At 39.0% G+C, this 12234-nt stretch overlaps 1 protein-coding gene across 3 annotated transcripts in view; it reads left to right on the top strand.

Annotated features, from left to right (window-relative positions):
- eya3 (EYA transcriptional coactivator and phosphatase 3) overlaps nucleotides 1-12234 on the top strand; it is a 28494-nt gene that overhangs the window by 6034 nt on the left and 10226 nt on the right. The window contains exons 2-11 of one of the 3 annotated variants that reach the window (XM_049601833.1): nucleotides 2397-2501; nucleotides 3510-3559; nucleotides 3782-3876; nucleotides 3949-4029; nucleotides 4117-4171; nucleotides 5437-5546; nucleotides 5803-5940; nucleotides 6135-6223; nucleotides 11603-11780; nucleotides 12019-12188. In XM_049601833.1, coding sequence (XP_049457790.1) covers nucleotides 2445-2501; nucleotides 3510-3559; nucleotides 3782-3876; nucleotides 3949-4029; nucleotides 4117-4171; nucleotides 5437-5546; nucleotides 5803-5940; nucleotides 6135-6223; nucleotides 11603-11780; nucleotides 12019-12188 — 1023 coding nt within the window. In that variant the 5' untranslated portion in view covers nucleotides 2397-2444. Of the gene's footprint in view, nucleotides 1-2393; nucleotides 2502-3509; nucleotides 3560-3781; nucleotides 3877-3948; nucleotides 4030-4116; nucleotides 4172-5436; nucleotides 5547-5802; nucleotides 5941-6134; nucleotides 6224-11602; nucleotides 11781-12018; nucleotides 12189-12234 lie in introns of all 3 variants that reach the window. The other 2 variants (XM_049601834.1, XM_049601835.1) reach the window with 2 other exon arrangements.

Genomic DNA, 12234 nt, shown 5'->3' with positions numbered 1-12234 from the left:
AAATTTAATCTTATTAGATATGAGTAGCAACCCCCTTCTATGAGTTTGTGAATGTGAAGTATAGTAAGTATTTTTGTATCCAAATCGTTTTAATTTCTCATGTTCTTGTCATGAAAGATGGGTTTCCTGTAGATAAATTACATGCACCTCCTCCCTCTTTAATTTGGCCATCACCTTTGCCCTTTTAATTGGATTTCCCAGTCTGTTAACATTCAAGGATACTAGTTTTAAATCAAGTTGCACCATATCTTAACAGAAAATATCTTACATCTTTATATTCCTACAAGCTAACCTTCAACAGTGTAATAAACAATAAGAATGAGATAACAACAAACTTGGAACCGTTTGTTTGGAACAATAAAACTAAAAAGTAAGATGACCTCCAAGGTCTGAAGAACATTCTCCAGTAAATTGAGGGGGGAAAGCCTCTCCTAATGAAAGGGCCTCCTCTTAGTTGGCAGCTACAGACTGTTCCTCACTTTAATTACTAGTGAAAATATGAGTTCGCTGGCAGTGATGTTCTCCCAGTCTCCTCGTCAGTCGGCGCACAAGCACTTATAAGAGACAGGATATATCTTACCTGTTCTTGTATAATCTCGTACTCGTACTCGTACTCGTCGTCCTCTGCTTATCCGGGTCCGGGTCGCGGGGGCAGCAGCCTCAGCAAAGAAGCCCAGACAGTCCTCTCCCCAGCCACTTCCGTCAGCTCCTGCCCCCTGCATTTCTTCGAGTTGAGCGGCTCGATTTGGGTCTTCCTCCGATTTATCCTGAGTCCTTTTGTCTTTTGCTTTATTCCCCCTGGTCATAGTCACAATAAAATCTCCTGTAATATCTCTGAATTAAGTTCTTGAGGGTTTTATAAACGCCAACTCATGGGAGCCAAAAGCTCAGCCCGCCATCACGCTCTGCAGCCAACCGGAAGTCCTGTACACCATGAGGTTTTACCTATAATCTTTCACCAACAAAACTAATAATACATCTAAACACATAATATGTAGTCCATAGCATGTCTTATTCTAGAATTAAATAAAATTGTCAAGCAACATAAAATATCATGCCATCCATACATTTATATACACAAGACATAAAATACAAGACACAAGACATTCATTTGTACATCCTAAACGCTATTCACATAATTCTCATTCCAATTCACCACTGCCCCACAACTTTCAAACACACACACACCTCACAATAGTTCTATGCCCTTGATCAGATGAGATCAGAGGAGTCTGGATAAAACTTGTGAATTTTATCTCTTGTGTAATATATTCTTGTCATTAATTTATCTTGTATTAATCATAGATTTTCATTTGTGGTGATACTGTTAGTGAGGTATAAACATTCCTTGCGTCTAATTATTCCATCCATGATATATATTCTTTGTACTGAATAATGTTTAGATAGTTCCGTCAGTAGCATATTAAATACTTTTCAAAGTATATTTTCCTTTTTTTCCTTTTCCAGTTTTTTAGCTGTAAATATCTAAAACATTCTTGGTTTGTCAATGTTAATTTATTTTGAAGCTCAGTCAATGATTGTACCTTGTTATGCATGATTATATCATAATAGATAAATATTTGATTGCCTCGATAAAAATATTATTCAAGTCTCCACCTAACATAATTATTCTCGCTGGTGTTCTATCAAGTATTTTCTGGCTTTAAAGTCAGGGCAAACCCCAGTAGAGATCCATGACACAGAACATAACATAATATATGGACAAACAGACAGACTGTAAAACACACATGAACAGCAAAGACTTACATGTACCCCTGACATATTTCCCTTCTTCAAAAAACTTACATATATATCTTGCATAAGCTGACATATGCTTTAACGGTCGGGCCAATTCAGGCAGTGCAGTTTTGATTCAGAAAGTGCACCATTAACAACAGCCTGACACATTGATGCGTTTTTTGAATTTGCCGTCTGACCTATTTTCTCTTTCTTCTCTTTCTCTTTCTATGTCAATTTGATAAATGAAAGGCCAGCTGGGCAAGCAGTAGATAAAACGAGGTTAGATCTTATCCCCTCCGTTTATCTACCGTTAAACCTGCCTGCAACTGAGCAGCTAATGCTTCAGGACAATATGTTTTTGTTGAATGGAGGTTAGTGCACATGTAAAGTGGTACCCTCCGTAATCCCACAGTGAACACAAGTGCGCTGGGGACTCTGGGTAATTTTGGTGCCATACGTGCCACAGAGTGCTCCAATTCCCCCATGCTGCCACCTCCCTGCTGATCACCCCCACGATAGTGGCGGGGGAGGAATGCATTGATGAAGGTTTATGGGACAAGGGGAGGGGAGAGTCACACAGCAGGAAACTACATAAGGCATAACCCCAATTTATTCCGTGCCTATCTGTTTTTTGCTCCTGTGGTTGTGTAAAGCAGGGTCCGGACAGGCTTTCCAGGTGCAGAGAGTAGGCTGTACGTGCAGACATGTCGGGTCACTCTGCTGCAGAGATGGATGACTCGCAGGAGCTACCTGAGCTGCCGGTGAGTCTTGCACACCATGACGCCAACACAGAGCAGGAGGGGGAAATACTTGTATTAATAACTGTGTTCACAAATTGGGTTTAAGCTTAAACTATACATAGTTTAAGAAAAGAGAAATGTTCATTTATGTCAAGTGATAAATTTCAGATAAATTAAACATGGATCCTTTTTATTTTGTCATCAGTTCCCTGCAAATATTTGACCCACATTTAATCTTTCAGAGCTCATGTTCAGGTTGTTTCTGCAGGTTTTGATTGTAGTAAATGTTATTTTTTAGCCAACCAAAGTTTTTCAGAAAACATGAGCATAGATGATGGTGTGAGGTTCACTGTAATGCTGAAATTAATTGCTCTTTCATTATTAATTCTTTAACAGAAACCTAGTCAGTGACTGTTTTGATTTAACAAGTGAGAATCTCAAATAGTTGCAAATTTCTACTTCTCAAAATGTTGTTTTTTGACTGTTGATCACCTTAAATAAGCACTTCTGAGACTTTCTTATTGGTTTTCATAATTTCTGAAAGGCACTCATCACATTTTATAGACTGAGCAAGTTGTAATGAAACAATATATTACAGATTAAAAAGCTTTAAATTAGTATTCTGTAAGTTGAACAATAAAGCAGTTCAAGCTGCAAATATCAACAGTATTTGTGCAAACCTTTATGTACATCCCTTTAACAGCATAGTATATTGTATTGTGATATTGTGTGTAATACTTTATTGATGTAATAATGTCAAATATGATTTTTTTAATGCTATAGAAAAATAAGCTCTATGTGTCTTCTAATACTCCATGAAAAAATACTTACAATTCTAAAGGACAACTGTTGTTGACGAGGCATATTTTAGTATATTTTTTTTATGATACTGGCTTGATTTCATTTTCATCTGACTTCATTGGCCACAATATTTAGGAAACAGAGATGCACATCACAGTCCTGACGCAGCAGATAAAATAGAATTATTGTGAAATCCTTTTCCATAAACTTCTCTGTGTGTGTGTGCAGACAAAGAAGGCCAAACTTGAGATAGACGGTGGACTGGAGAAAGAGCCGAGGTCAGTGAGTTTCATTCTTTTTCTGATCCTTAAAACTGCTGCTTACATACTTTGATGGAAAACCACCACAAACAAATATTACATTTTAAAATACTTTTCCACCTTATCTTGTTTTTGTGATTATCTTAATGTTTTTTACCAGATTTGTTTTTTTATATATATATAGATGGCAACTGGCAGCAGGCATTCTGTAATTATAATGGATTCTTTATGCTCCTTTAGTAATTTAGGTGATGATGGGAGTCCAGTTGCTGTGTTGGTTTCATCAGAGCAGGAAGGCTCTTACTCTGCCCTGTCCTCAGCCCAGCTCGATCCAGGTACGTAGAAAACGTGACATCACTCACAGTTATGTTCCTGGATGATACTAATGATAGTTTGTTTGATCGCAGGTGATCATGAGCGGTCAGACGCAGACGGAGGTGCAGCACCTCAAGCATGCGGCGGCACCATGAACTCGTATGCACATTCTGGTATGAACAGACACCCTGTCTCAGTTCTAAACAATGCACGGTAAACGTGTGGTATGTCAAACTGAAGCTGTTTTATCTTTTTGACAGCCACAGACTCAACAGCCACGTCTGAATACACCCAACAGGTTTATCAAGGAAGCAAGTGAGTACACTGCAGGGAACATCTGGTTCATTATCATGTTCTAATGTTATACAGGTTTAGGAACGTGAAAGGTGACATGTGGCACAGCCGCGCAGGGCTCCAGTGTGTAATCATTTGACTCTAGAGCTCTGATAGGACCCCCCCAAAAAAACAGGCCTGACCCCGCATGAACCTGCATGGTTTCTGTCCAAGCCCAACCCAAGTCCTATATTACAAACCCAGATTTCTTGTGTGAAAATAAACACCTATATTTAAGATATTATAATGTATATATATTTAAATATTAGAACATTTATTACAAGATAAGGGCTGATGTGTTTCTTTGCACCACTTCCCCTCCTCCACCTCCTCATTTCAATCATCTGTTGTCTTATGCAGGACAGGTTCGGCAGACTGGACTGCGCCCCTCGGTGCATTTAGTGGGCATAGGGTCCATGTTGACGCAGCATGCAGATGATGATCTCTGCTCTTTGCTGCATGTTATGCACATCTCTCCCAGTGCTGGGGAGGCAGAAACAAACACTGCTCCGCAAGTCACCTTGCTCTCCCCGAACTCTTTCTCTCGTTTTTCGTCCCTCTCACACGTGCACCCTATCTCTCACCCACATTTTCTCACTAAATTTTGACTTTGGTGTCACAAAATATTCCTTGAATGGAACTTTGCAGAGGGTTTTAGGCAGGCTATGGTCCCAGTGTGTTTCAGTTACGTCAAACATGTGCTGTTGCTTCACCCCAAGCTGCTGCTTTAGTTTGGAACAACCCTGGGGCACTGGTGGCTTAGTGGTAGAGCAGGCGCCCCATGTACAAGGCTGTTGCCGCAGCGGCCCGGGTTCGACTCCAGCCTGTGGCCCTTTGCTGCATGTCACTCCCTCTCTCTCCCCCCTTCATGCTTGTCTGTCCTATACATTAAAGGCTAAAAAGCCCCAAAAAATATCTAAAAAAAAAAAAAAAAAAGTTTGGAACAACCCTGAATATTAATTGCCACATAGACTGCATTTAATTTTTTTTTAACTTATTCCTACTTTAGCATGTATAAATGTTTGTCTAAATAGCAAATGTTCTGGTGAAGAAAACTGGGTTTAAAATGTGACTTCAGTTCAGTATTGAGACAGAGCACTGCAGACAGCAGAGACAGGCTGCAGTGTAGCTATTTGGGGCAAGTATGCAAGATCAATTTATGTCCACCAAAAGTGCTTGTTTCTGCCACTGACCTGCCTGCAGACATGCCCTCATTTGATGCAAATACTGATTCTCTCTTCTTTCAGCCCAGCAGTGACGTCATACACCAGTCAGGTGGCCTTTCCTCCTCTGGCCCAGTCCACGGTGTACTCAGCCTTCCCCCAGACAGGCCAGACCTACGGTCTCCCCCCCTTTGGTTAGTCGCTGCTCCTTCTCTAACAGCCTATTTTAACTGTCTGCTCACTAAACACCTAGCATCACACCTTTTGTTACTCTGCTTTAGAGGCCTTACTGTGCTTTGGCGCTGTGGAATCAATTCGCTTTTGATCTCTGCTTAAACATCTACATCTTGACTGAAGGACCTGGTTTCTTATCTTTGCCCCGTCTTCAGTTATCCGCTCCTCTTGCTGCCTCTTTCATTTTCTGCATCTATTGCTCTCTCTGATCTTCAGGTGCTATGTGGCCAGGCATTAAAACAGAGGCAGGGCTGCCTGAGGCACCCTCTGGTGGCCAGCCTGGGTTTCTCAGCTTCAACGCCGCATATACCTCAACCCAGCCAGGCCAGCTGCACTACTCATACCCCAGCCAAGGCAAGCTGCAGCCTCACTCTGTCTCACAAGATAACGCCGTCACTCTCTCTTCTCGCAAAAACGAGAAGCACTGAAAAATAAAGGAGATCTTTTAGTGGCACAGCTCTGTTTCCTTCTCTTGTCCTCAAATACTGTGTAGAAATTCTTCTATTTTCCTCCGCTGCTGTTTTCAGTTGAAGTCTTTCTGTCTCCAGGCTCCAGCTTCACAACATCCAGTGTCTACTCTAGCATCCCTTCAGCTACGGCGGCTGCCACCACAACCTCCACCACAGCGGCCCACCAGGTACGTGAGTGGAGAACAGAACTCTGTCTTTGTGTCTTAACTGTCAGAAAATACATTTAGTTCAAAAAAGTGCTAAGAGAGTATATTTAGTGTATATTCAAATAATCAAAATACCAGAAGAAAATCAACACTCTGAATTCAGGTTTTGAATTTCAAACCTGCAGTTTGACAGTTTGCCACATGCATTGGATAGTAATATACCTAATAAAGTAAACAATCCAAGTAAGCCCTCCAAGCTAAAGCATGCTAACTATGCTAACAAAGGATTGGAAATGTGCATAACATTTTGTGCCAACTCAAGATGTCAAACAAAAGCTAGGGACTGATTATATTAAGTTCCTGTGAGCTGTAAATTCACCACTTTTTAGCAGAAGATAATGTTATGTCAGAGCTGGACTGGGCAAAGCCTCTCCTCCTCTGGGTAACTGCCTCCTTCACACTCAAGCCCTTTATCCACAGAGATTGCACTGTAGAGCTAATACGAGGTCCCTTTCTTATGTTGCCTTTGCATTTTGCAAAGCACCAAACGACTGTGGCATCATTAAAGAAATTAATTAAAGAAATCGTCCCACAAGTTATAGATGCGCTGATTCCGTTAATAATTGCTCCAAGAGTGGGGAAAACACATGGATATGATCAGAAGAGGACAAGAGTCAGCTGTGATAGCAGCGACCAAAGCTGCGATGGAGATAAGTAAATTGAAGTTTGAGTGTGACAAAGTTGAGCAAACTTTGTCACACTCTGACTCTGGATCCAGAGATTCAAAGAGCCTGGACAGTGGATGGTAACATCTGTTGCATCATTAAGGACAACAATCAAGAGGTGAAGAAAACCATCTACTCCGGTGATGAGCTAATGTCCAAACTGGGATGGTCTGCAGAAAAAGCCCAAAGTGTTGGGATTTATGTAGACTTCCCCTAGGCTAGCGCTGACCCCTCACTACATGCAACTTGTATCAAGGATGTAACTTGTAAAAATTCTTCCGGTCGATTTAAGACTAAACAGGAGACAGATATCAAATTCCTTGGACTAAATGTGTGTGGATTACGTGCTAAATTTCAACTTGGGATTCTTACAGAATACATTAAAGACTATGACTTTATTTGTTTAACAGAGATCAAAACAGATAATATCTGTAAATCAGACTGTGATGGATTTAATCCTTTCGTGCTAGAAAAGAAGAAATCAAGTTATAAACATGGTGGTATACATGGGGTATGTCTATTAGTTAAAAATGAGTTTGCAAATTATGTTTAGGAGATAAAAGACACTACTTCTGATGCCATCCTGTGGACTAAAGTGGCCAAAGCAGCTTTTGGGTTTGAATTCATCTTGGGAACAGTTTATGTGCCACATGAAGGATCTATTTTTTTTCAACAAGGACTATTTTGGAAATTTTTCCCAAGATATTTCATTCATGAACAGTAAATACAGTTTACCAATAGTGATGTTGGGTGATTTCAATTCAAGAACTGGTATTCTGAGTGACTCTTTAAATGTAGGTGACATAGGAACGAATATTAGAAATGGGCTGTCTTTTGATGGCGAAATGCTTTTAAACAGTGACATAAATGATTTTTCTTTGGATCTACAGAGGGTCAGTGAAGATTTAATGACTAATAATAACGATCACAGCCTAATTGACTTATTTCAAAGTTCAGAGTTGAAGATTGTAAATGGAAGATTTGGGTCTGATAAAGGCATTGGGCGTTACACCTGTTTTAACTATAATGGTAACAGCATTATTGACTATGCCATAGTGTCAGCTTGTTTGTTAGCACAGATTATCTATTTTTGTGTTGCTCCCTTGGACAAATGTTTGTCAGATGTCCACTGCCCTATTAGTTTAACTATAAGAGCTAGTAACTTGGGTACTCAGAAGTGTGAAACTCTTACAGATACTGCTTATTATGATCCTGAAAAAGAGAATAGACACATGACCCATTTAATGTTTAAACACCGATGGAAATCTGAGCTAAAAGCCACATACCAAGAATCCTTTAATTTAGAAGTTATAAAAATGTATGATTCAATGATTGATGCGATTAATATTTCCAATACAAATCTGGTTGAAATAAAAAACATTAGTAAAGGTATATGTGACATTATGGTAGATCCTGCTAAAAGTTTGGGTTTATGTAAGGCATATGGTCAGGATCTGTACAAATTTGGTAGAACGTCAAAAAAACTACAGAAGAGAAAACCCTGGTTTAATGCTGAATGTGTTGAGGCCCGTAGAAAATATTTTAAATCCGTGAATATATTTAAATTTAACTGCTCTGCTCAATGTAAAGTTGAAATAAAATAGCTAGAAAGTATAAATCCATCATAAGGAAATGTTCAAAACAGTTCTATGATTCTTTACATAGGAAACTTCGTACTCTTAAGAAATCTAATAGTAATGAATATTGGTCTATTCTAAATGCAGGTAAACCATCTGGAAGATTAGGAAATGTATCTATAGAAACCTTTGCTGAATATTTTAAGAAACTCAGCCAAAAATCGAGTGATAATTGTACACCAGAAGACCAGCGATTTGACCTCAGGCAAGTCACCTCTCCTACAAATGAATACATAAATGATTTGTTTACTTTGGAAGAAATACAGCGAATGGTAAAAAAATTAAAAAATAAAACAGCAAATGGTATCGATGAAGTTATAAATGAATATATAAAGAACTCCCCTTTGGAAATGCTGAATATTTTAGTAAAATTCTTTAATTTGGTACTGATAACAGGTATAGTCCCCACTGACTGGTGTTTAGGAGTGATAAAACCATTAAACAAAACAAGGGACCAGTAGATGATCCTGAAAATTACAGAGGTATTACTTTACTTAGTTGTATTGGTAAGCTTTTTACGGCTGTAATAAATTACAGACTAACTGCTTATATAGAGTCTGAAAGAATTCTTGGAGAAGAGCAGGCAGGGTTTAGGAAAGGCTTTTCAACTCTTGACCATATTTTTGTTCTTCACTCACTGGTTGATTGGTACTTATATAAGAAATAAAGACTGTATTGTGCTTTTGTTGATTATAAAAAAGCGTTTGATTTGGTAGATAGGTCATCACTATGGTTTAAATTAGTTGCACTTGGTATAAACGGAAGAGTATTAAATGTGATACATAATATTTATGAGAATGCCAAATCTTGTGTTAGAGCTGGTTATGATTTATCTGAACAATTTGTATGTAATGTAGGAGTGCGTCAGGGGGAAAATTTATCACCACTATTGTTTGCACTATATTTAAATGACTTTGAAAAATATGTGGTACAACGGACTTCAACTTTTTTCAACTGAATGCCACAATGTGATGAATGGTGAAATAGGGATATATTTGAAATTATATATCCTGCTTTACGCGGATGATACGATTGTACTGGCAGAGACTCCTTCAGAATTACAGGCCGCATTAAATGCAGTTGCTTCTTATTGTAAAAACTGGTATTTAACTGTCAGCACAGACAAAACAAAGGTTGTTATTTTCTCTAGGGGGAAATTACGGATACTCCCAGAATTTAAGTTTGGTTCAGATAAATTAGAAGTTACTTTTGAGTATGACTATCTTGGAACGTTATTTAATTTTAATGGACGATTTGATAAAGTAAGGGCTAAGCAAGTTAAACTAGCTAAAAGAGCTTTATTCTCCTTGGAAAACAGAGTTACTAGATTACAGTTACCTGTTGATATACAATGTGAGTTATTTGACCAGCTTATAGTGCCTATTCTTTTATATGGAAGTGAAGTCTGGGGATTTCATAAACTTGACCAAATTGAAATGCTTCACAGATCTTTCTTGAAACGTTTACTTAATGTTAATAAACGCACAGCAAATTGTATTATTTATGGAGAGTTTGGTCAAAATAGTGTAGATTTAAAGGTAAACATGAGAATGATTAACTTTTGGGTACATTTAATTAGTCATAATACAGCAAAAATCTCTTTGACTGTGTTTATTGTTTTCAAGACTTTGTATGATGACAATATTTTTCAGTGTAAATGGATTTCCAAAGTTAAAAATATTCTTGATAATTGTGGTTTATCGTACTTATGGCATGATGCTGGACGGATGAACCCTAAATATTTAAAATTAATGATTGAACGTAGATTATCTGATACGGTACTACAGAGATGGCATGAGAAATTACAAAGTAACCCTTTATGTGATAGTTATAAATTGTTTAAAACTGATTTCACTTTTGAACCTTATCTGATTATGTTAAGACCTGCCGAAAGAGTTTGTTTGTCTAAGTTTCGGTGTGGAAATCATAAGTTACCTATCTCTGAGCGCAGGTATGATCATGAAAATGTCCCCCGGAAATACTCTTTGTTTGACTGGCAATCGAGGAGACGAATATCATTATGTACTTGTGTGTTCTTTTTTTGATAAAGAGAGAAGAGAGTTGGTCGGACAGTTCTATAGAGCAAATCCAAATATTTATAAGTTTCAAAAGTTAATGTCGTCTCGAAAAGTAAAGGTCTTGTCAAATTTGTTGAAACTTTTAAAGAAAATCTTGAATAGTTTCTCTTGATTTGCTTTGACTTGTATGTATGTACACAAATTCTGTTTTATTTATTTTGCTGTGCATTGGCTGCCGCCTGTCCTGATTTGTTAATGTTATTTTTTGTTGTCTGCCCCTTATACCCCGAGGAGGGGTCAAAAGGAGTAAATGAAATGAAATTTAATGAAATGAAATGAATCATGCTGCTCCAGTGCGTTATTTTAGACTGCATGCTAGCATTGCAGAATCAGAACGGGCATGAAGGGGTGACATGTAACACAACAGTGTCGGCCTCTAGTATGACATATAACATATGTGCTGGCAGTGCTTTATAAAAAAATAAGGCAATAACAATCATTTACCATCTGTTACATGACAGCTCATCTCATCCTCTGCTCGGAGGGTAAGGAGCTCCCAGAACCTCATTGTTTTCCCTATATGTGGACGTTTTTTGGCTGCTCCTCTTCTTTCAGTTAGCCGCTAACTGCTGTCAGCTACTGTGCACCCATAACACATCGTCGAAAACGTCACACCCATGATACCCATGATCCCATCCTGCCAGCTGTCCTTTTTATAAAGCTGTTACTTCCTCTGATGCCGCCCTGAAGCCGAAACAACTCCGTTTCCCATTCCATGACCCTACCTTGTATACAGAACAGTGAGGCAGAACAACAGCATGAAATTTCTCAGACACATCCCCAGAAGAACACTGCACTGACTGATATTTTATTGTTTGTTTGTTTGTTTGTTTTTTCTTCTATCTATATGCGTGAGAAAACGTAAAAATTATCACTAAGTTCATTTTGATGACGCTAATGCTGACATTTTTCCACCACCCTTCTCCCGTCAAAAACAATTATTTGTTTTTTCCCCTCAAGGAATTTAGCAGCTACAACTCTTTGGGACAGAGTCAGTTCTCTCAGTACTACGCTCTGCCTCCCAGCTACGTGCCTGCCGGGCTGCCCAGTAGCGATGACCACGGTGCCGCTGTGGGAGTGGCCGGTTATTCAGCTGTGAAGTCGGAGCAGGCCGCCTCAGCTGGACTCCCTCCCAGAGGTAACTTCAGTTCTTTGATTCACATTATTGTATTTTCTACAGCACTAATATGTGGCACATATAATCTTTGTACAAGTTTGAATCATAACAAGGGCTGGGTATCAGTACTCATTACCTTGTGATGTAGGCTATTGGTTTCAGCATCACTTTAATGGTACTGGTAACATTTTGTTTTTTTCAATGATACCCAGAATAAATGTATTATTCAAGTACTAATTTCTGACTTCCTTGTATTAAGATGCGTCCCCACCAGAGAACCTCCCAGCAGGTGCAGCCCTTCCTACGAGCGTGTCTCTCCCCGCCGGAGCCAGAGATCAGGACGAGGTTGGTCGCAGGAACTCTGTTGGCAAAGCGAAAGGAAAGGGCAAGAGGTCTGATAGCTCCCCACCTACTGACAGTGACCTGGAGGTAACCAAGTCTGCAGTTTACCAATCTTTGCACACGTAAACCAAAC

Source organism: Epinephelus fuscoguttatus, linkage group LG17 (assembly GCF_011397635.1).
Source record: "Epinephelus fuscoguttatus linkage group LG17, E.fuscoguttatus.final_Chr_v1".
In the NCBI taxonomy this organism is placed as follows: domain Eukaryota; kingdom Metazoa; phylum Chordata; class Actinopteri; order Perciformes; family Serranidae; genus Epinephelus; species Epinephelus fuscoguttatus.
Note: the sequence above shows the minus strand (reverse complement) of the source record. Positions and strands in the feature narration are given on the sequence as shown.